Source organism: Alligator mississippiensis, chromosome 5, assembly GCF_030867095.1.
Source record: "Alligator mississippiensis isolate rAllMis1 chromosome 5, rAllMis1, whole genome shotgun sequence".
Taxonomy (NCBI): domain Eukaryota; kingdom Metazoa; phylum Chordata; order Crocodylia; family Alligatoridae; genus Alligator; species Alligator mississippiensis.
In genome coordinates this window covers 28209848-28237798 of record NC_081828.1, presented here as the reverse complement: position 1 = coordinate 28237798, position 27951 = coordinate 28209848, and the positions used below count along the sequence as shown (strand labels likewise).

Sequence of the window (27951 nt, the reverse complement as noted above, 5' to 3'; positions counted from 1 at the left end):
TTCAGGGCAGTACAAACATGCTAGATGCTATAATTGTATTGTAACGTGTTTATAACTAATATGTAATACAAATGTAAATAAACAAATATTTATATGCTCACTTGATTTGTGAGAAGGCGGTGGAGGAATTGTGGTGAAGAGATGGGGATAAATAAAGAAGAGCAATTGGCATCTGAATTTTGGAAAAGAGGGAGATTAGGGCTTGGGAAGCATCTTTGGAATTGACCATATGGTTTGCTGTCCTGAGTGATAGGTAAGGAAGCAAGAGTGCAGGTGGAATTTCCAAGTTTTGGGGTGTTATTTGGGGAGTTTACTGTTGTTTTTTTATTGGTAGGCTGTTTGTCATTTATTGTAAGCCACTGACTTTCTGAATAGGGCGGGATAAAAATCATTATTATTAAAAATAATATTTTTCCTTGACATGAAGAAATGCTGCTTAACTCTTCCCAGGGAGGGAAAAGAAAGCTATGTCTAAATATAAACCAGGTTGTTATTTTTAACTATATTGTGGTAGTGATTAGAAGCCCTAATCCTGATTAGTACTGTACAACTAAGCTAGGGACAGATATTAAAAAAGCCAGAGCCCGAATTGATTCAATCTTTGCAGGTCAGTCTAACCTGCAAAGATTGAATTGATTTACAAGTGCAGACATTCATGTTTAATTCTAGAAATGCAGGCGCATGCCTGCAGTGGCTCAGGCTAGAAGCTGGAGGTGCTAGAGCAGCCCTCCCTTCTGTTTGCAGCAGCCACAAGGATGGAGGGAACCTGACCTGGGGGGTGTGGCCAGGCCCCCAGCAGGGGCTAAGTATGATTCTGGAGGGGTTTAAACCCCCACCCTGGCTTGTAGGGTGGAGCTGGCCTGGAAAGCCCCCACCTGTGCTGCCGGGCTGGGCTGGGGCTCCATGACAGCCCTGCCTGGTTTGGGCATGGGGAGTCATGCAGCCTCTGTGCCCCCAGCCCCAGCTGCAGGGAAGGACCCAGACCTAGTGGCTTAGCCCATGCTGGCCCCTCTGCCTTTGCCCTCAGCAGTACTTGCCGGCTGGCTAGGCTCATCCTCACAGCTCCAGCCGCTGGCGAGGTAGGTGGATGGCACGGGCCATGCCAACCAGTTCTGGCCATACTCCTTCCCCTGTTGCTGGATTGGGGTGTGGGGGAATGGGCAACAGGGGCTGAAGTCTCCTGGTAGGGGTTATGGGGAATAAACCCCCTCTCTGCTCCGTTTGCCTCAGGGGGCCATGCTTCTGGCCACGCCCCTGCCCTTGCCCTTGCTCTGGCTAGGGAGCAGAAGGGAGGGGCCAGCCCAGCTCTGGAGCAGAGAGCACAGCCCAGCCCAGGGATGCAAAGCATGCCGGGATGCTGGGGGACTCTGATTTAACTTAAACCAGGAAGGGGTCTGGGACAGAAGTTACGTAAACCGGTTTGACCCAAATCAGTTAAATCTGATACTATATTCAACCAGGTTCATCTTAAACCAGTTTTAGCCATTTTAAAATTGGTTGATGTGTACTGAACTTCTATTCTGTTATAGGTTTAAACCAGTTTCTGATCACTTAAACCAGTTTACGTTTAACTTTGGTCCCTATCCCTAGAGAGATGTTCCTACCTTGAATAAAAAGCAATCTAAGGAAGCAAGCAATGTGTTAAGTGTGAGAAATTGACATCAGTTGTGTACAGTTTTTGTGTGTGTTTTTTCTCTTCTGGAATTTGTTTTACATTCTATACATATAAAGGGCTTAGTCTGCCTGTCTGTGTGTCTGCCTGTCTGTGACGCTTTTAGCTAATTGTGCATGTGCTGCTGAGAGGGCATGCAGCGACTGGCTGCATGGGCCCAAGTTTGAGCTGCTGCTGGGAAGTTTGTGGTGGCAGCAAATGCCCTGGCTGCCTGAGCAGTGGGGCTTCCCCATGCCTCCTTGCCTGAGGGCAAAGGAGGGGGGTCACAGTGGCAGTGCCCCCTGCCACCTGTTCCTGGCGCCTCACAAACAGCCAGCAGAGAGGGCAAGGCAGTGGGCAGGGAGGGAAGGAGGGAGGGGAGTGGGGCAGGGGGAGGCAAAGGGGCGGTCATGGTGGTGGCAGTTGTCGGGGCCTGGTGGCAGGGAGGGAAGGAAGAGAGCAGGAAAGGGAACCCCGACAACAGCTGGGAGGGAGGCTGCATGGGCCAGGGCGGGTGCAGGACAGGGGGGAAGCGAGGAGGGGGGAGGGGGAGTCATGGTGGTGGCTGTTGTTGGGACCAGGCAGCAGTGAAGGAAGGAGGGGAAGGAAGCGGGGATGGGAGGCGGGGGGGGGAAGCCCCATTGTGAGGCGTAGGCAGGTGTGGGGAGGGAGCCCCCATGCCGAAGGCTGAAGGAGGCAGAGTCAGTGGAGGGAGTCTGCAAGGCCGGCTAATCGGGCAGGCGGGGCACTCCCTGAAATCCGTCATTCTTGATGGACAGTTAAATTCATAGATTCATAGACACCAGGGCTGGAAGGGACCTCAGAAGACCATCGAGTCCAGCCCCCTGCCCCAGGGGCAGGAAGTCTGCTGGGATCATAGGATCCCAGCAAGATAAACATCCAAATGTCTCTTGAAGGCGTTCAAATTGGGTGCTTGAACCACATCCGGCGGCAGTCCATTCCAAACCTTGGGGGCTCGGACAGTAAAGAAGTTCTTCCTTATTTCCAGACTGAAATGGTCATGGGGGAGTTTGTGACCATTCCACCTTGTCATCCCTTGGGGCGCTCTGGTGAACAGACGTTCCCCCCAGATCCTGGTGAGCACCCCCAATAAACTTATAGGTGGCCACCAGATCACCCCTGAGCTTGTGCTTTTTCAGGCTGAAGAGTCCCATGGCTCTCAGCCTCTCATCATAAGGTCTGTTTTCCTGACCTTTGATCATGCGTGTGGCTCTCCTCTGGACTCTCTCAAGCTTCTCCGCATCCTTTGAATTGTGGAGCCCGAAACTGGATGCAGTACTCCAGGTGCAGCCTCACCAAGGCCAAGTACAATGGGAGAATGACGTCCTGGGATTTGCTTGAGAAGCATCTATGGATGCAAGCCAGTGTTTGGCTTGCTTTACTAGCCGCAGCATCACACTGAAGGCTCATGTTCCTCTTGTGGTCAGTTGTGACCCCCAAGTCCCTTTCATCTGTAGTGCTAGCCATTGTAGCACTGCCAAGCCTATAAGGATGCTGAAGGTTTTTCCTCCCAAGGTGGAGAACCTTGGATTTTTTAGTGTTAAACACTATCAGGTTCTTGTCTGCCCATTTCCTGAGTCTGTCAAGGTCTGCCTAGATCACCCTCCTGTCCTCGGGTGTGGACGCTTTACCCCAGAGTTTTTGGTGTCGTCGGCGAACTTGGCCAGCCCACTACACCAATGTCAACATCATTGATGAAGATGTTGAATAGTATAGGCCCTAGGACAGAGCCTTGAAGGGACCCCACTGGTCACAGTACACCACAACGATTGACTTCTGTCAACCACCACCCTCTGGGTCCTACCGTGGAGCCAGTTCCCCAGCCAACGGATCGTGGCAAGGCGGAGGCCGCAGTTAGCCGGTTTTGCTAAGAGGTGATCATGGGATACCAGATCGAAGGCTTTTTTAAAGTCAAGATATGTGACATCAATGTCTTCTCCCTTGTCCAGGTGCTAGGTCACCTGGTTCTAAAAAGAAATAAGATTGGTCAAGCAGGACCTACCCACAACAAACCCGTGCTGGCTATCCCTCAGGATGTTGACATCATCCAGTCTGTTAAGAATGGTCTCTTTGATAATCTTTTCTAAGACCTTCCCCAGGATAGAGGTCAGGCTGATGGGCCTGTAGTTTGCCAGATCCATTTTCCTCCCTTTCTTGAAGATAGGCACCGCATTGGCCTTCTTCCAATCTTTGGGCACTTCACCAGAGCACCAGGAGTTCTCGAAGAGCCGTGCCAGGGGCTGAGCTATGATGCTTGCCAGCTCCTTGAGTACCCTGGGGTGTAAACTGTCAGGGCCAGCTGACTTGAAGGTGTCCAGCCTCTCAAGGTGTTCCTTCACGAGGTCAGCATTGATGGAGGGTAAGGAATCGCCCTCACCTGGGCCTCCCTGTCCCGTAATGGGCAGGGGCGTCCCATGGGACTGGTGAAAAACCGACACAAAGTGCCCATTTAACAAGTTTGCTTTTTCCTGGGTGTCGGTTGTCAGTTGTCCCATCTGGTTTAGCAGGGGTCCAATGTTGCCCTTGCTTTTCCTCGGGCTCCCCACATATCTAAAAAAGGACTTTTTATTTCCCTTGATATTTGTAGCTAGTTGGATTTCCGTCGCCGCCTTGGCTTTCCTAGTTTGTTCCCTGCAGGTCCAGACCAGTGCAGAGTATTCCTCCTTGGAGGTGGATCTAGTCCTCCATCCTTTGTAGGTCTTTCTTTTTAGATGCAGGAGGTCTGCTAGTTCCCTGGAGAGCCAAGGGGGCTGCTGTGCCCTTTTACTGACTTTCCTCTGAGATGGAATAGGCTTTCCTTGTGCATCCAGGATCGTTCCCTTGAGGAGCAACCACTCATCCTGAACTCCCCTCCCCTTTGGGTCGTGGTCCCTTAGGGCCTCACTGACAAGCCTCCTTAGCTTATCAAAGTCAGCTTTCCTGAAGTCGAGGACTTCTGTACTGCTGACTGACTTGCCAGCTTTACAACAGATGGTGAAGGTGATCAGCTCATGGTCACTGTCACCCAGCTTCCCTTCGATCATTAGGTCACTGATTAGGTTGTTCCCCATTGCCAGTACCAGGTCGAGCAGCGCTTTACTTGTCGTCAGCCCGTAGACTTCCTGCGTCAGATAGAGCTCATCCACACATGAGAGAGAGCTTTATGACTGCTCGGATTTGGCCAAGTGCTCTTCCCATGAGATGCCTGGGTAGTTGAAGTCTCCCGTGACAACCATGCACCGGGAGCGTGCGGCCTCAGCCAATTCCCCGGCGAACTCCTGGTCAAGCTCTTGATCCTGGGTAGAAGGTCTGTAGCAGACTCCTGCTGTGTCCCCTGTGCCGTGTTCCCCATGGATTTTAACCCAGAGGGTCTCCAGTCGTCTACCCTGGGCGCCAATGTTGGCTTTAGCTAGTATGTAAATAAATATCAACTTCCCCAAAATGCCCTTCAGTTTGTCTGTCATGCATTGTCTAGATTTGAGTGTGTTTTGGCTGGGGTGAGCATGAAAGTGTGGATAAGCCAACGGGAATTTAAAAAAAATCTAATTTGGAATTGAAATGTGGGTTGATGGGATGTCTAACAGCTGGCTGGTGAGTGTAGTTAAGAGAACATGATGCAGTTTAAGGAATTGGTCTGTATGTAATTGATTCATTTACTAACACCCACTGCTCTGACAACAGGATATGAGTAAACTCCCCCTAACTTCATAGAGAATTAGTCGTATCCTGCGGCAGGCTAAATGGGCCTCCTATGTGTTTAGTACTATTATTAGTAATGCTAAGTGTCTGACTCCCTTATTTTAAAAATAAGTTAATTTTTAGGTTGAATGTACGTATTAGTTTTGTTGAGTTTATTCTTTGCCTGAATAGCTTTTTGGCGTATATATGTTATATGCTATGTCCCCAGTTCTACAAATGATTTGTATGAGTGGACCTCCATCTCTGGCTGCACTCCAGGATGGTCAGTAAGGGTCAGCACAAGCTCGAGAGTCCAGATTGGCAAATTGTGTTGTAGGAGTAGGCTTGTATGAACATACATGTACCAAGGCAAATAGAGGGGAGTAACAAGTGTATATGCTTTGAAATGGTATGTTCTTCAGTGACTAGCTCAAACTTCTCCAATTAGTTGGTTATTTTTTTTCTGATATATTTTTTTTTTTTACGATTTGACATGGGACGAGGAAATCCAAAATGAACCCCCATTAAACCACTCCTACATTGTAATATGACTTACCAGCACAGAACAAGTACTAAGTAGAAGATGTATAGTTGTTTTTTCCAGTGTGGATATCAAAGCAACTTTTGCTTCTGAAGACTCTTAAAAATCTACTCCACTTAAAGCGTTATCTGCTTACAAGAATTCGTCTCAAAAGCAGACCTGTATTTAGTTCTGATGTTGGCTATAGACAGAAATTGCTAAATATTGCTTTCTCGTACTTATCGTACATATATGAACAGAAATAATGCTTTTAAAGAAATTGTTTAGCCTTATTGTGAACGTGTGTGTGTGTATAAGGTATGCAAAGCTAACTAGTAATTTTAAAAAGAGAGTTACTAATGAAAAAAACACTCATTTTGACAGCTTTGTCATCATCTGAGAATGGAATCATCTTCCAGAAGACTTTGACCAACTTAATGCTAGTGATGAGTTCTAGTCAGAGTATGAGAATAGTAGTTCACTGGCAGTTTTGATACTTGAAAATTGGTTTGATTTTGAATGGGATTAAACCAGATTCTTAGACCTTCTTCCAAAATAAAGATTCTATGAAATCTAATTTTAAAAACACAGCTAGCTGTGAAACTCAGCTGAGGTCCATATTGCGAACTGGAAGCCCTGGTTGTCCAGTTTAGTTGGACTCTTAGTGCCTAGGCTCCCAATTCTGCCATGGGAAGCTGTGAGAGCCCAAATGCCACCTGGGTACTCAGGAGGGCTGCTGCCTCTTGGGCAAGGAGCCCAGAAACCCTCAAGATGGTCCCCCAGGTTACAGCCGTCAAGTAGTCCAGAGAGCCTGCTGGCTTAGGAGCTCGAAAATACTGGAGTACATATCGTAGGGCTTTTGTAGACGCTGTGATCCTTGAGACTGAGCCAGGTATTGGGGCTGGAAACCAGACACTTATCTGACAGAAACCCGTCTATTATCAGGCAAGTTTCAAACTTTGCCTGTATTCCATCAGAAAGATTTATCAAAGTTTGTATACCCAGTTAAATACTTTGCTTTCAATGAACTGGCACTTTCTGATAGGAAAATGTTGGAAAGTTTTTGACAAGCTCTACTTAGTCAGTGTCTAATGCTTTGGTACAGTGAGAAAATAATTAAAAGTTACTGGGAAACTTATTTAAATTTAAATAGAAGAAAAGTAGTTGAGGATGGAGGCTGTTTTTAAAGCATAATAGAGTAGAAGCTTGTCTGAATTGAAATTTGATTAGTGATTTTAAACAAATAACTCTGAATACTTTTTCTGCCTCAAATGTTTGCATCCATGATTGCTGCTTCTTACTTTATAAGCAACTTTATATTGATTGCCATGAGGTTAGTGGCCTGGAATAAAAAGCTTGGGAGCAGGACACTATTCATAAAAACAGTGATGTTCATTGTTAACAGAATAGCATGCAGAGGTTCAGCAGGATCAGGCCCGCCTTGTGTTAGGCTCTATATACATAAGAAAGGGTTCCTTTATGGAATGGAGTAAACTACTGAACTTACTTTTGCAGGATGAGAACGAATTAAATTTGAAGGCATAAATGTCACTACATACTGTTTTTTCCCTGTTCGGAGCTTGTCTATTTTTTGTGTGTATTCTGTCCTTCTCTTTTACTTCTAAAGATAGAAGATTTGCGCTGAGTGGGTCAGGACTAAAAAAGGGAATGGGATGGGACAGTGTTCTGGTTTCATTGAATGGTTCTGTCCTTTGCCACTTCTTTTTGGCCTCTTTCCTCACAGATGTACCATGGATGAGAAGGAAGAGGCAGGGCTAGTTACCTACTTTTTCACAGGATAATTCTCATCCTGTCTCTTCCTAGATGAGAAATCTATAGATAAGATATACAAACATTATCCCTATGTTTTTGAAGTTGGATCCTATGCTTTATATTGAGCTCCCTACTTTCTGAATCGGTATGTTGGGAAAAGTTAGCAGAACTCCTCAGAAACTTAAAACACTACTTCAGGTTGTGAGAGAGAGAGTTTTATTCTGCCTGTGAAGGATGAGGGCCCCTAAGAAATGACATGGAAAATGTGCCCTCCAGAACTTCTTAAATACATACATTGAGGGAGACCAGTGTCTGTGCATGAAAACTGAAGATATCCTGTTCCTCATGTGGGATTTTTCCCTCATGGCTAATTAAACTATTAGAAAAGTTTTAAAATAAATGAGAAGGATGGTTTGCAACACACTTGTTTTTATTTTTACAGGTGCTGTCAGATCTAGAAGATGATGTTGGGGAATTAAATAAAGAGAACATGTGGGAACTCTCCTGTGAAACTGTGCGAGAGCAACTGACCAACAGCATTAGAAACCAGTGGAGAATGCTGAAAAATCATGTTGAAAAATTAGATAACCAAGGTGTGAGGGTCATTGTAAATCTGTGTTTAATATAATCCTTTATGCTTCTGGCAAATGTATTTTCAAAGCATCTAGTTGTTGCCCAGTTTGATGTGACAAACCTGCAGCTAGAAAGAAGATAAATGAACACAGAAGCTATGGTACAGAATATTGCCTGAAATGCTCTGCAACTGCAGTATTATACGTTCAGTTGGAGATGGATTAGGATACACTTGTGTAACAAAACTATAATTCTTGGAGACCGGGGGGGGGGCATTTCTATCCCATTTTTGGGAAATAATTTGTTGAAAGAAGAAATTTTTTTTATTTGTTTTCAGCAGAAAGATAATCTGGGTTAAAATATGCTTTTTTGCAGTCTTTCAGCCCAGCTCTATGTCGCCTCTCTGCTGAATCCAGGACTGTTGCCAAGAAACAAGCCCCAACTATTCATACCTGCTACACTTGTACAAGCCCAGCAGTTGGATAGTGTAGATGGTTTTGAGGGTTTCTGAGCACATGCCCATGCTCTGCTGTCAGGTTTTGGCAAGGCAGAGTACTGTTGTGGAGAGTGATGAGGACCCATCAAAAGTATCTATGCTGCTTAATTATTAGTCTTGCTTGTGTATGGAAAAGCAGTGAGTGGGCAGAACTCTTCTTGTCATGAGTCCTGGATTTCACTAAGAATGTGGTATGGGCACAGCCTTCGAGTTGTTAGCGTTGTAAAAATACAACTTGAAATAATTGAGTATGCAAAGCATCTAAAACACTTCCAGAGTTTGGGGTTGGCATTTCCATAATTCTCTGTCTCTTGATGGCATTGGTGGCATGGTGCTGGCTCATTATTTCCAGCTGCTAAAAATACATGAAATTCTTTCCTAGTATTACTTTTCCATGTAAGCAAATGCTTTGGCTACCATAAGGATATTTAGCAATCATGAATGGAATGGAAGGTCACCCATGCAACTGCAAATTGGATGGCAGATGATTCAATGAGGAAAAAAATGGCTTTATTAAAATGTCTATATTGTGAAAAAGTTTAAGAGCCTTAGCTCTGAAGAATACATATTAGTAATTTTGGGGCAAGATGTTAAACTGGGTGATTAACAGCCCTAAGTAGCAAAAATTGAAGTTTGTATGTACAGTATTTTTTCTGTGGTCACTTTTTTTTAGTTGTGCAAGTGAACAGGGATGAATTTGGGTCACATTGAAACTGAAAGGAATTCTGCCATTGACTTGATTGGAATCTATATTTTCCTGAAGTACAGTCACCCACATATAAAGTTGCTGTTTTTGTCTACATGCTAAAGTTAAACACGGGATGTAACAGTACAAAATACTCTATCTGTAAGGCAGAACTTGTTGAAAATAGAAAATCTTTCTTTAACCCATACCTATCTTGGGCCAAAAAATTGTACATAAAGTCAAAACTGTTATATTGTATGTATTTAGCATTTTCTCTTTGTAAAACTCATGGGATATATAAGGCCTTTTCTTTTTCCATTAAAAATAGACCTGCATTATAATTATCCCTACTTTGTATAACTGAATCAATTCTTTTAAAATTCTAAAGAGCTGTGACTAGTATTTCAGTTAAAAGGAGTTTCCATTTTTCTTATTCCATTTACATGATTGTAGAAGCTGAATTATTTTCTGATCCAGTGTTGGGACATCAGATTCTTTGAATTATGATCTGGGTTCATGTAATGCCATGAAACGAAAAGGTCCCGTTTTTATAAATTAAAATGCTGCTTTTGCTTTGATAATACTTTAAGCTTTGAATCTCGCAATTTTTTTCTTTTGAGATGTTTCAATTAAGCATGATAGCAGAAATGCTTAATGTTTCAGTGAATACAGTGATATTTTAATTCTTCTACTTACTTGTTTCCAATAATGTTTTTTGAGGGGGGAGTTGGGTACCTTATTTTTTTTGGCATGATTCTTGAACTCTTAGATAATCTAGTATATGGTTACTACACAGGAGGCAGTTCTATTGATATTTTGGGTCAAAATTCACACATTTCATTTATTTATTTATTTTTTTACATTTGCCTGACTTATGGCTTTTTACTATATATGCAACATGAACCTCTAGGGATCTCACAATTTGTTTTAATATAGCTAAAATGCCTGCTACCCTAAATTATGATTAAAGAAGCTTATACTAGAACATTCTATTAAGTATATCAGAGCTATGATATACTCTGAAGTTGAAATGGCTGGTGCCATAGAAACTTGGCCATGAACAGATGTTCACTTGTACTGGTAGAAGTCTTTCTGGGCGAGGGAGGGGGAGTGTACAGGCTTTCAGCCTGTGGCCACCCACTTCTCCCCTGTTTTTTGCATCTTCCCAAAACTGGGCTGATCCCATTCTGAGGAAGGTGTGGGAACCAGTGCCTGCTATACTCCTCCTGGTCCCTGGGGGGAGTGGAGCATTGGGTAAAAGACTCCCCGCATCTTCCGTAGATAGGAGTTTGAGTAATGAACAGGGGCACTTCCACCCTGCTCCTGGTTTCTGGAAGAAGAGCAGAGGCAGCACTGGGGCAAAGCCCCCAGCTCTTTCCCCGTACAAGGCAATGCTTGCATGGCGGAAGGTGTAGGAAGAAACAGGAGCTGCTCTCCTCCCCTCCCAGACCACATGGGAGGGGAGGGGAGTGGATCTGTGAGACCAGTCTCCCTAACCCCTTTTCTAAGCCAGTTTGGGAAACAGCTGGGAGCAGATGGTGGCTGCTCTTCCCTGCCCTCACAGTCTCCGGGAGGAGGCAGAAGCAGTTGCCTCCTCGCAGTTTCTCCATACAGAAGTTGGGTTGGAAAAGTATGGGGTTCTTTTGCTGCAGCTCCATTCTTCCTGGAAGGACTTAAGCCACAGGAAAGTGTGCAAACATTCATTCTTCCAGGAGAAACTCTCCCAGACTTGTAGTCAGGCTATGTTTTTCCCATAACTGCCACTTTTATTACATGAGAAAAAGATGGAATGTCTGTACACGTCTGGTAGAAACTGTCTGTACATGGACTTCAGCAGGTCGCATACTATTTTCATGCAAATGCTGAACCTTCCTTGGGGAGACTAGATTAGCAGCACAAGGGAGTCCATTTTTGCTCTTGGCAATAAAGGCTGCTATTGAAGTGTAAAGTACTTCTAAATACCTAGCATAAAAGTTTGTCTTGAAACAAAAATAACAGTTCAATAGCATGTTTATCTATGTGCCCCCCAAGGATGACATCTATATGCAAAGTGTAGGTAGGTAACCCAAAAGTTACGAGTTTAATAAAGAAACTGTTGCATCTTGTATTTGTAACTATGTTTGGTTTTCTTGTTAATCCTATTCCTGTTTTGTTTTATCCAAGTGTTTGGTTCTCTTAATATTTAAATTTTAGTTTTGTTCATTACTGTGTTCTCTAAGTTATCTTTAAATTGCTTACTAATATTATGATTTCAAATATTGTCTCTGTTTATTTTGGATAGTTTAAACCAGTTTGTGAGAGCCTGTTTAATAGGATTGTCTGCAAAACGCATTACTTTATTTTTCAGGAGTATACTTTTTGCTTCAGAGAATGTAAAGTGGCAATTTGATACTTTCCATATAGTTAAAAAATCTACCAAATTTTATTTTGGGCCAGGCTGTTGTTTAGAGGTGTAAGCTTATATCTGTCTCTGCTTGAACTTCAAAATTCCCTGTTATCCAAGTTGTGTTTTTTCCAGGTGCTCAAGTGAGGCAATTACATTTTTAAATGCCCTTTTTGCATGCATATTGTAAATGGGTGTGTGTATATGTGTGCATCTCAAATTGCAATCTTATTGAAATATGGCATCAGTAATTGGGGTTTTTTTGTTGTTTGTTTGTTTTGTTTTTTAGTGTCACGTGTGCATTCAGGTGCTCTGACTGACAAAGATGTAATCTCAAGAGAGGACCATGAATTGGAAACTGAGAAGTTAGAGTTGGAAATCCAGCATTGCAAAGAAATGATTAAAACTCAGCAACAGCTCTTGCAGGTAGGAGTCTTTTAGCTGTACTTTCTTTTTTTTCTTTTCCAAAGTATGAATTCAAATCTGACTTTATGGATCTTTCTAACCACTTTTGACTGTTCTTCCTTTCATTGGGATATTCCTTTTTTATACGTTTAGATGGCGATGCAGGGTGATGGGTATGATTATTGCCTGAGAGCAGTCTTTTTTGTGGAACTATGCAATGTGAAAGGCAGTAGCAATGCATAGGGGGTGCACAGGGGTGCACGTGCACCCTCTGAGAGCGTTGGTGCACCCCCTGTCAGCCAGCATTCCTGGGCAGGCGGGAGCGCTGGTGCCCCCCCTGAGAGTGCCGGCCGGGGAGTGCTCCAAGAGAAGCCATCAGCCCGCAGCTGATCCCGCCGACCCGGAAGTGCCCTGGCCTGACTGTCCAGTCAGGAGGCACCAGTTACGCATGGTGAAAGGAGAACTTAAAGAAGGCAAATAAGGAAGTTTAGTGCCCTATTGAGTGAGCAACCCTCACTTACCTTCCACAATGTTCTGAATAGGGTATTAAAATTTTTTCAGTGTTTATGAACTGAGAACATCTGTGAGTGAACAACCCTGTTTTATATTGGCTGAAATAAACTTTTGTTAGTTTCTAAATCCTGAATTTGTGGAAATATTGCAAAGTCTGAATGGTGATTTCTAAAAATATTTGCCTCTTGCTCCTTATTTCTGCAGCAACAGCTTATGTCTCCATGTGATGATGATACCACTGTGTTACTACAGGACTGTTATTTGTTGGAAGAAAGGGAACGTCTCCAGGAAGAATGGAAACTATTTAGAGAACAAAAAAAGAACTTTGAGAAAGAGCGAAGAAGTTTTACAGAAGCTGCAATTAGACTAGGACTTGAGGTATTCAGAAGAGAGGGATCTTAATAGGATATTTAAGGCTGACAATTAGTAAGACTTGTAAGCAATTTAATCTAGATAGTGTTGGAAATATGCATTTTGTGTGTGGTGTTACGAGTTTGCTGTTTGTCTTTCTATAGAAAGGTCTCTTTCTCTTTTGCTTTTTTCTTGTAATACATGGAAGGCCACTATGATAGATTAATTTTTTGCCTGTTTATGATTACAGTAGAACTCCAGCTCGTTGGTAGGGTTAGGTTCTGAACTCCACTGCAGATGAGTGTTTGTAAGCCAATTGGGAGCTAGCTATATAGGCACAGTAAAGAGCTGCTGAGGACTGTGAAGGTATGTCAGCTATTTTCTGCAGCTTTTGTTTTGAATAGCATTGCTTCTCCAGTGACTGTGACAGTGCTGCAGCTTATCAGAGAAGTAGTACCCTTCAAAGTAAAAGCTTCAACAAACAGCTGAGCTGTTCATTTTTGCTTCGGCACCTGCAAAGTATCCCCCAAAAAATCTGGGTTCTGCTGTATTATGTTTTGCAAATAGACTTTGGAAAACACAATTGCTTGAACTGGGATTATTACTTTGTACGTGTCTTCTATAAGCATAGACCCAGGTTTGGAAAAATCAAGGTGTCTTATGATAATAAAGTCACATATTTGGGTACTTAGATAGTGGCAAGAGTAGCCTAAAATTAGGCAGCCACTTTTTTTGTCCTGGGATCAACAGTGGCCACAAAGCAATTTTGACAGTGCTGAGGGCTGCAGGACACACAACTTTTGGGATGCTCAAGCCTGCAAGTTGATGATTTGTGTTGAGCACCACAGCTCACATTTGTTAAATGACTTTTTAGAATAAATAAAAAGTGAAAAATGAAGAAAACTAATACAAAATAATAAATGAACATGGGGCACTTATACACGTGACAGAACTCTGTTCCAACACGTGTTAATTAGCACACATCAGAGCAGACTTGGTTAATTGTGCTAATTAGCATGCTCCAGCTGTCTCCGCATCATGTGTATTCAGCATCCCTGCATTTCAAAATGGCGGTCGGGGCATCTTAACTAAAGCTTGTTGTATAAGCCTTTAGTTAAAATGTTCCCACTGCCATTTTGAAGCATGGGATACTGAATACATGTGATGCCCCACCCTTTCATCCTGGAGCATGTGTATAGATGCCTATCAGTAGCATTGATTCACATTTTATGACTATTTCAGTCCAGTAAAATGTTCTCTAAACTTTCACTTTACTTTGAAAAATATTTTTTTAATAATCTGCATATTTTTCAGTAAAATGAATTACAGGTTCAGTACTGATTGACCAGAATTAACTAAGCTCTAAAGTTTATTAATTTAGAAATTAATAATGAAAGGGCTGTCTACGCTGTATGTCTACAACAAAGTGGGAAATTATACAGTGCTGGGGAACTCTGGCAGCATTGTTGAATGCACCCATCGTTTATGACGTAGAGAAGTGGTGTAGTCCAGTAAGTGATCTTTGCACAACATAATGGTCTTATTCCTAAATTGCCCTTAGTTTCTGAAATACCTTTGTATAACTGTAATCCTCTGTGCATCAATTTGTTTCTATTTTTCCTTTTTGTACTTTGACAGTATCTATACTGTGGTTTTTCAAAAAATTGTAACATCTCTTGTGCTTGGAGTTCAGTTTTCCTGTTCCTCCAGTGCGCCTAGGAGGAAGAATTTTGGATAGTGGGAAAATTTATTTTTGTATTCTTTCTCCTTCCATGGTACTTCTGGTTTATCTGCCACTTTCAGAGGTAGTGTAGCTCTCTCTGTATCACAGCCACCTGGATCTTTGTAGGCTGTCTGGCATCAGCATCACTTCTCTTCTTGTTAAGGAAGAAATCCTTCCTGTTCTTCCTTCATTCTAGATTTGGGTGGGAGTAGTCTCAAGTACTTTCTAGTTCTTATTTCCCATTCCAAAAGGCATTTGGGATTGAGGGATGAGCAGTGGTCCTTCTTGGCAGGTCCATGGAAAGTGAGAGTACCATATAGCTGGTAATGTCACACCCATGCAAGTCCAGGAGGCAGTGGAAAGAGGTCATGTGCACTAAATGAGACAAAAGTTAGAGCAAAGATATATTTTAAATGATTTTTTTTTTAGGCAGACCTTTGTGAAACAAACCACCCTTAAAAATAACCCTTGTCAGGCTCTGCCAGCTGTAGTTCTGTGTTAAGCAGCCTGTTCCCCTTGAATACGAATGAATTGCCCTTCATGGTTGTAGATGCAAAGTATGTTAATCGGTATAAACAAACTACTGTCTGTACAAAATATATTGATATTCCTTTTTTAGAGGCAGGCCTTTGAAGAAGATAGAGGAACATGGCTGAAGCAGCAGTTTCTAAGCATGACTTGTGATTCCAAGTACTCGGAAAATGTGAAAACTCAAAGTGCTACCTCAGGAAGCAAGTATTTAATTCAGTCTTCTAATTAGTTCTTTTACCGTGTCCTCTTTTAGCTGGAAGATACATACAAAAAGATTTGTAAAAATACTTTATTTCCCATACAAATAAAGTTTGTCTACATGGAAGGTAGGACAAGTGAATGCATACATCTTGCTTGCATATGAACTTTTTGAGAAGGGACCTGGTGAAAATCATATACATGCCAACAGAGTTCTTGAGAAGTAACGAGCATAACTGACTGCTGAATTAAATGAGTCTGTGAATGCTAATAAGAAAGGAAAGTAAGATGACATACAGAGATCTAAAAAGCAAGAAAGAAGGGTTGAAAATAAGAACATCATCCTGGAAAAATTGGCTATTACGTATGAGAGAGATAATACAAAACATACAGTTTATTCAGTGGAATGGGCCTGTTGGAAAACAGTAGTAGTGAAAGAGATCTTTTTGGTGGATGATGAAAAAAGGAATTTTTCTCTGTTACCTATAATTTTATTGCAGGTTAATATCCAAAGTTATTTGGGATGAATATGACTTCCTTTGGAAAGGTATTGGAAATATTTATGTTGAAAGGGATGTTTTCTAAAATATTCTAGAATACACATGTTTCATATTGCACAGTAGTTAGAAAAATATTAATTGTATTTTTATTCCTTTGGCCTCTTAGGAGCATGGGATTAACTTTTTGACTTCTGAATTTGTATGTATAATATTGGTCTGCTCTCAAATACAAGATACAACAGCTTCTCCCCCCCCCTCCCCCCCCCCCCCACACACACACACGGAGAGCAGTCGTTAATGGATCCTTGTCATGGGAGCCAGCAGTTAAAAATAAATGCAAAACACCTGTTATGTGAAGTTCATAGATTCACAGATGCTAGGGTTGGAAGGGACCTCAACAGATCGAGACTGACCTCCTGCCTAGGCAGGAAAGAGTGCTGGGGTCAGATGACCCCAGACAGATACCTATCCAGGCTTCTCTTAAAGACCCTCAAAGTAGGGGAGAGTACCGCCTCCCATGGAAGCCCGTTCCAGATTCTGGCAACCCTTACCATGAAGTATATACTTAAGTTAACATTCTTTACCCACAAAGTGTCTTGCCTCTCTTACTTTAGCTCCTTCTTGCATCTCATTTCTATCAACAACATCCTTGGTTCTTCTGTGGGCTTCCTGAGCATGATGTTGTCTCTTTTGTAACAGGAAAAAAAAAGAAATTTAGGGTGGAATTAAGTTTGTCTGGATACTGGTTATTAAGAGTTTTTTAACAATCTGGGTGTGTGCCTTGTATTATAAATACTAGTCTGTTAGTTTGGTTGTGACTTCTGAACAGTTTAATGTTTGATAGAGTGTGTGTGTGTAATTTTGTTTAATGTATTTTCTCTTAAATTATACTCTGAACCTACCTGTAGCTCTAAGAGGGGCTGGGGAAGGAGTGTGTGTGCGAGTGAGAGAGACAAACTAGATTTTATATTTTTTGTCATGTGAAGGAGCATCACTTCTGCATGATGCCGTTTGGATACTTTCTTCTTTAAAGGTACCTTAGAATAGTGTTTTTAAATTGTATTTTTTCCTTACAGATTTATGTTAAACTCTGAAACTACAACACTAGTATAAATCCTACAAAATACTAGATAATTCTGCTTGCCTAATTTTTTGCTCTATGGTATGAAATCTGAAAATGAAAAGGAATTAAGCGAGATCATACCCCCCAAGTCAATGTGGGGGTCTCCCCATTGATTTCAGTAAGAGTTAGGATAGTTCATATAAGTGTTAAGGTTAATAAATTATGTTATTTTATGACCTTGGGCAAGTTCCTGAGCTCTGATGTTGACTTCAGTGATTTTGCATGCAGTAAGACATAATGAAGAGCTCTTAATGTATCAACTGAAAAATACACTGTAGGAACCTGATCCAGAAAACACCCACTTACACATATGAGTAACTTTAAAATACGAGAAGTTTTATTGACTTTAATGTGACTACTTGTCTGAGAAAAATTACTCATACCCATAACGTTTTTCCTGTTTTTTCTTAGTGTTTAAAGGTGTTTATAAAACCAAATTTCAGCATAACTTTAATACCATCCAATTATCATTAATGAATCTATTTATATTCTTATCTCATTGAGACAATGAAAACTTGCAGAATTTATCACTTTAGATACTTTAACTACATTGGTCCTTTTAACAACTGTTTTATATTCTTTTTTCTTTACAGGTTCTGATCAAGACAATCATTTAATGAACACCAGGTCTCAACAAAAGAAACCTCGCTCCCTGTCTAGTGTACCAACCTCAGCAGAACTTTGCCAGACAATTCAGGATACTCCTTATAGCAGGTATCTGAAAACATAGTGCCTATCATTACTTTTTAGTTTGAAACCATTGACTTGGAGTAACAGTGACTAGAGAAAGTGATTTTTAGATTGGAGAAGGCATGAACTAAACGTTTTGATCGGTAACAATTTTGTTTAATATTTTATCCCATTTGCTTTAATATATTATTCTTTCTCTTATTGTAAACTGCTCTGATCCCCTGTTGGTAAGGGCAGCATATAAAGCTAATACATAAAACAAATATTATAATCTATTAAGGATGATTATTAAACAAATCTTAAGGTACCATCCCATTTTTTTTTTATATTTATAAAGAGTATACTAGTTACACTGTAACTTTCTTTCCAGCAGTCCATGTGCTATATCAAATAAAACCACTGAAGAGAGCAAGCCAAATCAGTGGGAGGAAATCTACAAAGAAGAAACTGAGAAATGCTTCAAGATGTAGATCACAAGAAGATTATAGCTGATACTCTGCTGCATATAAACTCGCACATAGAAAATAAACTGCCTTAGACTTCCTAGGGTTGTCTGCTATTCTGCTATCTTTTGTTAACGAGATGTGTCCATACACTTTCTTTCTAAGGTGAAACAGTGTGTTGTGCGTTTGGTCCTCTTTTCAAAGAGTTAAGAGATGGTGGGGGGGGGGGGGTATATGTGGGAAAGTGAGGGAAAGTGAGGTGACTGGCTCTTTGTTTTGTTTTTGTAAAGACAGTTTCTTGCCCTTTATGTGTAATTTTGAAAGATTTTATTTTAAAAATATAAAAGCTTTGGATATTTTTCTAGCAACAGAACTCTGATTCTGTGAATGAAGGAATGTATGAAATTTTCTGGTTGTAATGAAATACTGAAACCGTAGCGTTTCCTTTCATCACAGGCAGAGGCAGCACTTTTAGGAATTGTTTAATTATGGTAAACATTCATTTTTGTCTCAACTGTAACTGTCATATTTTTTTTGCCTCAACTTGAATGTACAGTAGATTTTTAACAAAACAGGTTCTATATTTATTAAGTCGTGTGATTTGAAATTACCTCTTTGATATCTTTCAGATGACTAAAGTGCAAGATCTTTATATGTTTGTAAATATACAATATAAGTGATTATGCTAAGATGCTACAAAATGAAACATGCATCCATAATCGTAGTATTTTACATGCCAATTTAAACTGTTTTATAGTGATATTCTGTTTACAGATGTATTGGAACTGTCAGTGTTTCAGTCAAGAATTGAATTCTTTGAAACATATTTGGGAAATAAATGTGCAAAGCATATCCTAACAAATATAGCTCCATGTTTTTTGTGGATTTAATATTTATATTAACCAGTTGTAGAATAATGATTTGTTTATGTTGGCAAATATGCGTGTATTTTTCCTTGGCATGGACTCCAACTTAAGGAAATCGAGTTCGCTCATAACCATATGTAGTGGCCATACAGACCATCCCCTGCTTTTTAGGGTTTAAGTCTGCCTTTACTTGCAAAGTCCTGTTTCATATATGTCAAAAATAAAACCCTTATGACCCCATAATTTTTGTAAATGTAAGTCTTCCTTTTTGTCGTTCTCTCCCTCCAAATTCAGGAATGCTGCCATGTCTTTGGAGAGATCCTGAGAACTTTACTTCAGTAAGGCTAAGGGAAGGAAATGAGCTCAAGACCTACCCCAAGAAGTCACTGTGCAAAAGCTGACATTGCATTATATTACATTGATACTCTCAGGCAATAAAGGATATATTTCATTAAAGTTCCCAATCAATGAGTAAAGCAGAATGTACTAATTCATTTGTATACATATGGAATTGTTGCTCCCTCTAATCTAATTAGTTGGTTATTCAATATCTGTAGTATATGCCTGAGGTAATACCAGTATGCCACTAGATGCTGCTATTGCTTTGAAGTGATTAAGCAGTGTTAAATAGAAACTTAACTTTTTTTCTGGTAAAGAACTTACTGGGACTCTTAAGCTACACAATTTCACTGGTGCTTTTTAGATAATTATTATTTTTCAAGGATAAAATAAGCTTGTTAATTAATCAAAACCCCTTATTTCTTGAAAAATAGCACCAAGGAGCTGCAATAAATTGAAAATTCTGCAGACCCTATCCAGTGCAGTTGTAAGGCAAATCTTAGGTGAAGCCACAAATTTGTAAATGTAGTGTTAATTTATTTGTTATGCCTCTATGGAAGGGCTAGCTGTGTTCAACCCATGTATGTCGTTAAGTCTCCTGGTGGCTGGTAAGTCAATTTTTTTAGATCTGCCCATGTATCTGGGTTAGTGTGTGTGTGGTGGCTGGAGAGTTTCTAAGTAATATATAAATACTGATATCTAATGATGGTGATATGGATATTTTAAGTGACCTGATAAATGGTAAGCTTATAACTATGGTAAGTTTTTTTTATTAGAATATCCTATATGACTACATTGACCTAGTTTAATTGAAGGCTGTCAGAAGAGAAAACAGAACAGCCGCAGCACAGACCTACAGAAGAGCATAGGCAAGCTTTTAACTTCAAGGATCCAGTTTCCCAACAAACTGCAAGCCTCTCCAAAGCTTTTAAATCTGTAGATAAAAAGATCACTACATACTTAAAAAGTCCTTGGATGAGACAAGGGGGTTTGACTTGTTAGAAGCTGTCTAAAGTGATGAGCTGACTCAGAGAGGGATCTGTGACTCTGAAATGGAGTTTTCCTGTATTCAGAAAAAAGGTAAACCTAATTGAGCACTTTCCATTCTAAATGAGCAATAATTAGCTCCTTTAAAGCAACCTGGTTGCTGACCCACAGTCAACTTGGTGAAGTAAGAGTGCCACATAGTCTTTAACCAGCACCTAGTAATACTGATGCTAAGTGACTTTGCACCTTAAATGATGCGTAGTTAGCTGCGTTAGTCAGAAGTCAGGGAGAAGGCAGGGCAGAGTGGTGCTTTAGGGTGCCTGGAGACGTGGGACGTCTGTTCCAACACACTGTGATTATAGCATGTTGCAGCAGACTCTATTAAGTCTTCTGGAGCGTGGTAATTAGCGCAATTCAGTAGCCTCAACATCTCGTATTCAGCATCCCGTGCTGCAAATGGCAGCAGAGGTGCTTTAACTAAAGGTCATTGGATGAGCTTGTTGAACAAGCTTTAGTTAAAGGGCTGCTGCTGCCATTTTGAAGCATGGGACACTGAATACATGTGATGCTGTGGGTGCTTTAATTAGAGCGGCTCCTAAGAACTACTCTAATTAAAGTGCCTCTCCCTACTTCTGGTGCATGTGTAAAAATGCCCTTACAGACTACTTCAGAGGCTTAAGCTTTCTTGGGTAACAGGCTACTTCTTCGGATGCTATGAATTCATATGATCTTGGGGCCCCTCTACATGTGCAGATAAAGGTGCTATGGGATCTCGCATATAATCCATAGAATTACAACTCCTGCCATGCCATTTGTAGCAGGAGGCATAATTGTGGGATCATGCCTTAGATCCCGTTGTGTCTTATTGTCAGTGCAGGGAGTCCTCAAGGCTGGAAGACCATAGCAGAAGCAATCTTCCAGCCCCAGGGGCTCTACACACCTCCAGGGCTCGGAGATCACAGCCATACCCCAAGGCTGCTGGGACCCAGCTGGGTCAGGCACCACGAGGTGCATTGCCAGCTTTGGGTCTTTGCATTTTCAAGGTGCTGCTGGGACCCAGAGCTAGTAGCTGCTGGGCTTGAGAGTCCCCTCAGCTGTGGGACTCCCAGCCCCAGCTGTGCATGGTGCTCCCCTGTGGCTGGGAGCCCCAGCAGTGGAGGGGATTCTCAGTCCCCTGCAGCTGGAAGCACCATCAGCTGCTGGGAGACCCTGACACATGCAAACTGAAGCTCAATAGCAACCAGCTTTTAAGTTAGTACATATTTTTGAGATCTAACTTTATAGCTGGTTGGAGCTTTTTATGGCATGATAAGTACTTTGCACATGTAGCTGGTTTCAAGATAATTGCACAATTAACAGTTAATTGCAAGATACCTGTAATGTGTAGAGGGGGCCTCTGTCTATTTTGGATTCAGTACTGAGGGTCACAAATGACTATCATCAAATTATGTAGCAATATTACATAATAGTCAAAAAATTAAAAGCTGCACTAGGATTTTGATATCTAGAGCCCCGTCTGCTTTCTGTGAAGCAGGAGGAATAAAATAGTGTATCCGTTAAACCATGATATAAATATGAATTGTATGTGCGTGTTGCTAAGTTCTGAATTGCCCAGAAGAGATCCAGCTCATTTCATGAACTTAAAGATTTCTTTAACTTCAGTAACTACTCAATTTCTCTGAACTGAAGAAACAGAAACTTTGAGCTCTAAAAAGAGGGGGTAAAGCAAAACCATCAATATGAAAAACACCCCAAGAGACTAACTGAAGCTTCAAGGGCTGTGTCCGAATGAGCGTAGACATTTGGTTGCCCGGGGACAACTAGCAACAGCACACCTTGTGCTGCTACTATGTGTCCCCAGGGAAGGCCTGTGCCACGTGCCCTCTGGTGTGTGGCAGGTTACCCTGGCTGGGGTTGGGGAGGCTGAGGCCAGTAACTGCTGGCCTCAGCGGACTTACCTGGAGTCTTGGGGGACAGAGAAGCTGCAGCCATGTGTCACTCCTGCAGCTGGGAGCCTGGCCTGCAGCTGGAGTGCAGCCCCAGCCAGCTAGGCTTCAGTTTTGGGTGGCATATGCTGCATCCACATGTGCTGCCCCCCTTTTTTCTGTGTGGGTTTTTTTGCCCCAGGATCTCCGGGAACACTTGAATGTGCGATGTGTGGCACCACAGACATGTTTGTAGCACTACGTACCACACTGCCCCACTTATCTGGAAGCAGGCAAGCTCTCTAGACTTTCCGCTCCTTGTTCTCATTCTTATTTTACTAAACCTCAGGCTGTTCCACTGTGTGTGTATAAGGCATGAACCAGTGCAGAGCAGCCCTAGAATTGTGGGGATGTATAAACCTTAAATTTTCCTGAATTGTGCTGATGTTCTTCTCTTTACAGCTCTGGAACTCTTGCTACTTAAAACATTAGAACATAAGAATTGCCATTTATGGGGTCATTTATGGGGCCATCTTGCCCAGTATCCTGTGTCACATGGACAAGCCACTGGGGACCTCAGCTGATAAGCCATTGCTTCATGTATATATCTAGCCTGCTTTATGGACATCCCCGACACCTTTCCCTTTTGCCAACAGAAGGAGACCCTGGCGCATGCCTACCTTGAGTGCGCCAGGTTGCAGCCCCTCTTCTGCCTCCTCCAGAGCTTCCTGCTAAGGGTCTGGCTGCACTTCTCCCAGCACCCTTTTTGGTTGCACAATTCCTGTCCACAGCCCAATTGAGTCCTAGGACCTCCTGGTCAATCTCTTCCTGGCTCTGGCCAAGCTGGCCATCTACAAGACGATGAAGGAAGCTCTGGCTGGGGCAAACCCAGGCTGTCTTCCTGGCACTCCCCCTTCCGTGTCTCTGGGCAGAGTTTCACTGCTTGGCGTCCAAAGGCTCCCTCAACCTGTTCAGAGGCCAGTGGATGCTGGCCAGTATCCCCTTCCAAATCCCTTGTTATTAACCTGTGACCTCACTCCCATCCTTGTTTTCTTTTTTATTATTCCAAGTATTTATTTGATGTGTCCTCACTGGCCTCACTTCTTAAGGGAGGCTTATAGTTTTCTGTGATGGGCTAAGGCCTATGACCCCTTGGCACATCAAATGGTTTTGTGTCACATGGTGACAGAATGTGGATGCTGAAAGAGACAGTGAGCTGGGTATGACCAAGTTTTTTTCCACTTCCTCTCTCACTTGCAGTCTCCAGCATTTTCTAGGAAATTCTGATTCAGCGGCTCCCTAGCACCCATATTTGATTTACTGGAGGTAATAATGAGTTAATTTTAGGGGAAAGAAGTTACTGTTACTTAGCTTGCAATTTGTACATTGAATTTCCTTTCTTAAGTGACAGATCTCCGTATCTTTTTAATAGGACTGTCAATTAATCACTGTTAACTTACACAATTAATCCAAAAACAAATTAATGCTTTAATTTTTTTAATTGCGTTAATCGCGCATGTCTTTTTGACCAGTGGAGTGGACCAGCTCCAAACCAGCTGGGACCCATGTGCACAGCCCCGGCCCGCCCCGCCCCGCCCCGCCCCTGCTTCAAACTCACCTGCCCATACTGAGCAGCAGTGACAGTGGCTGGGCAGAAGCTGCTACTTGGCACAAGGGAAAAGCAGCCCCTCCCCCTCACTGTTCCTGGGCCCTTCTTGCTGCAGCTGCCCAAAGCTTGCATCCAGGCTGCCCTGCAGCTCCTCTCTGCTGCCGTCACCACCACCTCCAGGCCGCCCAGCAGAGCAGCAGTGGCAGTGCAGAGGAGCTGCAGGGCAGCCCAGGCATGGGCTTTGGGTGGCTACAGCAAGAAGAGCTGGGCAGTGGTAAGGGGGAGAGGCCACTTTTCCTCTGCACTGAAGCAGTTTCTGCCTGGTCACTGCTGCTGCTCAGCATAGGCAGGTGAGTCTAGAGCAGGTGTGAGGCAGGCTGGGGTTGTTCACACTGGTTCCAGCTGGTCTGCTCTGGCCGGAGTAAGTCAGGACCCGAGCATGTCCTGAGTAAGTCAGGACTGTTGGTGCTGCCGGGGAGGAGCTGGGGGGCGCACAGGCCCTAGGCTGTTGGGTGGCGGGGGAGGGAGGTGCTGACCATTGTTTAACTGCAATTAAAATTACGATTAATTGCAACTATTTTATTAATCTCGCTTTTTTAATGGTTTGTCAGCCTTACTTTTTAAAATGAACTTATTGTCTCTCCTCTTCCCCACCTCCCCCCCACATTTTAAAGTTAGGCCTTTCTAAAAGGAACAGTGGCCCTTATGTGTATGCTTCTATAAAGCAATATAATCCTTCCAATTGGGAAGAATGTGTAACAGCTTCTGCAGACTCTCCATCTGCCTTAGTTAACGACGGACAAAAATAGCTGTGAATTATTCTTATGCTAGAAGGCATTTGGACCTTCTCCAAGCTATTATCAAAAAAATTCCATGTACATTTGAACTGATCCTGAATAATCTAATAAAACTCACTGATGATATCAATTTAAAAGGTTTTTATTGAAAGAAAAATAAAAAAGTAATTTATAGAATAATCAGAGTGCTCAACAAGGCCGCAGGTCTTTTTAAAGCTGTTAGTCTGTGTGCTTATTTGAATTCCAATCTGTCACTGCTGCTTGGGTTTGACTGTTTGAAATTTCTAGCTAAAACATGGATTTTTATTGTGCTGTTTTGATAGGAAACTGACAGCATCTGTGGTACCTATTTCCTCCCCACCCCTTTTACAAACTTGTCCTTAGGAACTATCAATCTATAAAAGACCACTCAGGTCATCTAGTCTGAAAAGCTGTACAGCGCAGGAGATAGTCATCAGTTGGTGAAATTCTGTATTGAGCCCAACGTTTCTGTTTGAGCTGGAATGTATCTTTTTATATCTTTCAGAAGACTTACAATCTTGACACAGACTTGTCAAGATGGAGATACTCCATTGTTTGGTGTTTAACTGTCCTTAAAATTCTGCCCTTCTTGTCTGCATGCATCTTGCTTCAGCCTTTACCTATTGATTCTTCTCATGCCTTTATCTACTTCCTTAAAGAGCCCTCCATCAGGAATCTTCTTCCTGTATAGGTTATAACTGAGTGAACGACTTTAACTTAGCTTTGATAAGCCAAATACACAGTTTGCTTAGTCTCTAGCTGTAAAGCAGGTTTTCCAGCCCTTTCACAGTAATGTAAGTAGGGGGTTGGGGCAAGCGGGGCACCAGGTCCAGATACCAACTTAGAGGGCACAGAGGATGCATGGGGGGCATGTGCTCCCTCAGATTTCTGTGCTGACAGTGGGGCCCAGAGCATGGGACTGCAGTCTGGCCATAGCCAGCACCAGCAGCAGCAGCAGTCAGTGGTGACAGCAAAAATTGTGCCCCTCCACCTCATTGTCAACACTTACATGTCATCTATGTTAGAGGGGGTAGCAATACAGTCCCTTTCCTTAGAAGTCTTTGCCAGGGCAGGTGCAGGGCAGACACCAGCCCCACAGGAGCTAAGCAGGCATAAATCCCACACCCCACAGTGTAGCTGGGGGACAGGGTGGAATGGTGTCACGCCCCCCAGGAAGGATTTGCCATGGTAGGCACAGACCTGCATCCAAGAGTATGGGGTGAGAATAGGGCAGGGGTCAGCAACCCACAGCACACGAGGCCATTTTGCTCGGCACACCACTGCCGGCCTGGGCTCTAGGCAGCTGCTGCCAGCCACAAAGCCTGGGCTGCTCCCAGCAGGTGGCTGGGCAGCTGCAAGCCCTGCCGTGGTTGGCAGCAGCTACCCAGAACCTAGGTCAGCTGCAGTCGGGTTGGCTACAAACATCTGCTCCAGGCTCTGGCATTAGCTCCATACTACGGGTGTACGTGCGCCTTGGAGCGGACTTTGGCCAGTGGCCCAGGAGCCCAGCTCTGTGTGCCCACACATCTGGTTCTGTGTGTTTGTCTGCCTCTGTCTGGTCCTGTGTGTGCACACATGTGTCTGGTTCTGGATGTGTGTGTATGTGTCTGTTATGGGTGTGTTCTGGTTCTCTGTGCTTGTGCATGTGTGTCTGGTTCTCTCTCTCTCTCTCTCTCTCTCTCCTCTTTTATTTGTCTCTTTTTTTTCTCTCTCATTGCAACATGCTCAACAAAAAAAGGTATACGCAACAACAAAGGCAACATTTATGATTATTAAATATACTAATCTGCAGTGCGTTCTGCCATGTATACCCCCCCTCTCCAACCCCTGCCCACCCTCATTTTGTTTTTCTGGCATGCCTGCACTCCAGCACCTTCCAAGGTACATATTGTGGGGTTTTTGCCACTCTGGCCAAAAAACATTGCCTACCCTGGAACAGGGCATAAGGAAGTCCCCCCCACCCCCCAACTCCCTCTCTGGGAGACTGTGCCACTGCCTATTTCTCAGCTGCAGCAGCCTGAGCCTATGCTGGTACAGGAGTAGCTGCAGCAGTAGCAGCTGCCTCCCAAGGCAGGTAAGACTCCCCCCCAGCTCTCCATTGGTCAACATAATTCCCACCCCCACCATGCACCAGGGCCTGAAAGAGATTGTTACAGCTTTGCCTTCGGCTGTTCTTGTAGCTCTTCTCTGAACCCTTTTCTGTTTATTAATAACATTTTTTAAACAAGAACATCAAAACTAGACACAGTATTCCAATAATGATGTCTATAATATTGTATGCAGTAATCTTAACACTTTTGTACCTCTATGCAATATGTTTATGTAGTCAAGGATTGCATTTGCTCTTTTAGCCACTGCTGTCCACTTAAAATAATCACAGTTGAGTAAGGGGAAAATATTTACATATTTTAATTCAATCCAAATTTTGATTTACAATTAAGTTTGCCTTGCGCCTATATTCAAGCTTTATTAGAGTAATTACAAAAAAAAATCAGTTATCATGAGTTTCAGTGTTATGTTTACAGCCTTCCAATATGGTAGTGAAAAATTTACCAGCCCAGCACTAAATCTACTTACCTCCTTTTTTTATCATGATGATTTTCAATTAGGAAAAAAATGAGGGACAAGGGATACAAATGACACCCTTTCTATGCCCTGCAAGACTCAGTAAGTTATTTTTCTTTATTTCCAGTGTCCATTTCTTTATCCCATTTTTCTCTTTCAGGTCTACCCATTGCCTTCATCTCAATAATTCATCTAGATTATGTTCCTTTATAACAATGTATTCTTGAGACATAAATACTGATCCCTAATGTTAAGGATAAATGGGGCAATCTGAAGGTCTAAGAATTGTTATAGTCTCAATTTGGCTTGTTTATTAGGGAGCTAGAATATTATAGCTAATCTGCAGTTGCATATCTCCTCTTCTGCTAAAAATGTTTATAGTCCTTAATTATGGTGTTCCCATTTAAATAGTATGTTTACTTGGAAATGTAATATTTACAGAATACTTGTGAAACCTTTGTATGCTTCATTAGAATTTCCTGGTCATAGTGACCAGAGCTAAAAGGACGCATTACACACACTGCAACTTTGCCAAGAATAAAACACTGTTTCTCTGAATTAAAAAAAGCAAGCTTTTTTGTGGGAATAAATGTGTGTACAGCTTGT

The 27951-nt window shown here is 42.4% G+C and overlaps 1 protein-coding gene across 11 annotated transcripts in view; it reads left to right on the top strand.

Annotated features, from left to right (window-relative positions):
* Positions 1-19098, top strand: part of SSX2IP (SSX family member 2 interacting protein) — a 40056-nt gene extending 20958 nt beyond the window's left edge. For 10 of the 11 annotated variants that reach the window (XM_014594585.3, XM_059728008.1, XM_014594583.3 and 7 more), the window contains 6 exons: positions 8065-8215; positions 12049-12185; positions 12882-13055; positions 15371-15482; positions 17697-17817; positions 18164-19098. In XM_014594585.3, the coding sequence (XP_014450071.1) occupies positions 8065-8215; positions 12049-12185; positions 12882-13055; positions 15371-15482; positions 17697-17817; positions 18164-18263 (795 nt within the window). In that variant the 3' untranslated portion in view covers positions 18264-19098. The remainder of the gene's footprint in view (positions 1-8064; positions 8216-12048; positions 12186-12881; positions 13056-15370; positions 15483-17696; positions 17818-18163) is intronic. The other variant, XM_019489060.2, reaches the window with a different exon arrangement.
* The last annotated feature ends 8853 nt before the right edge of the window (positions 19099-27951 follow it).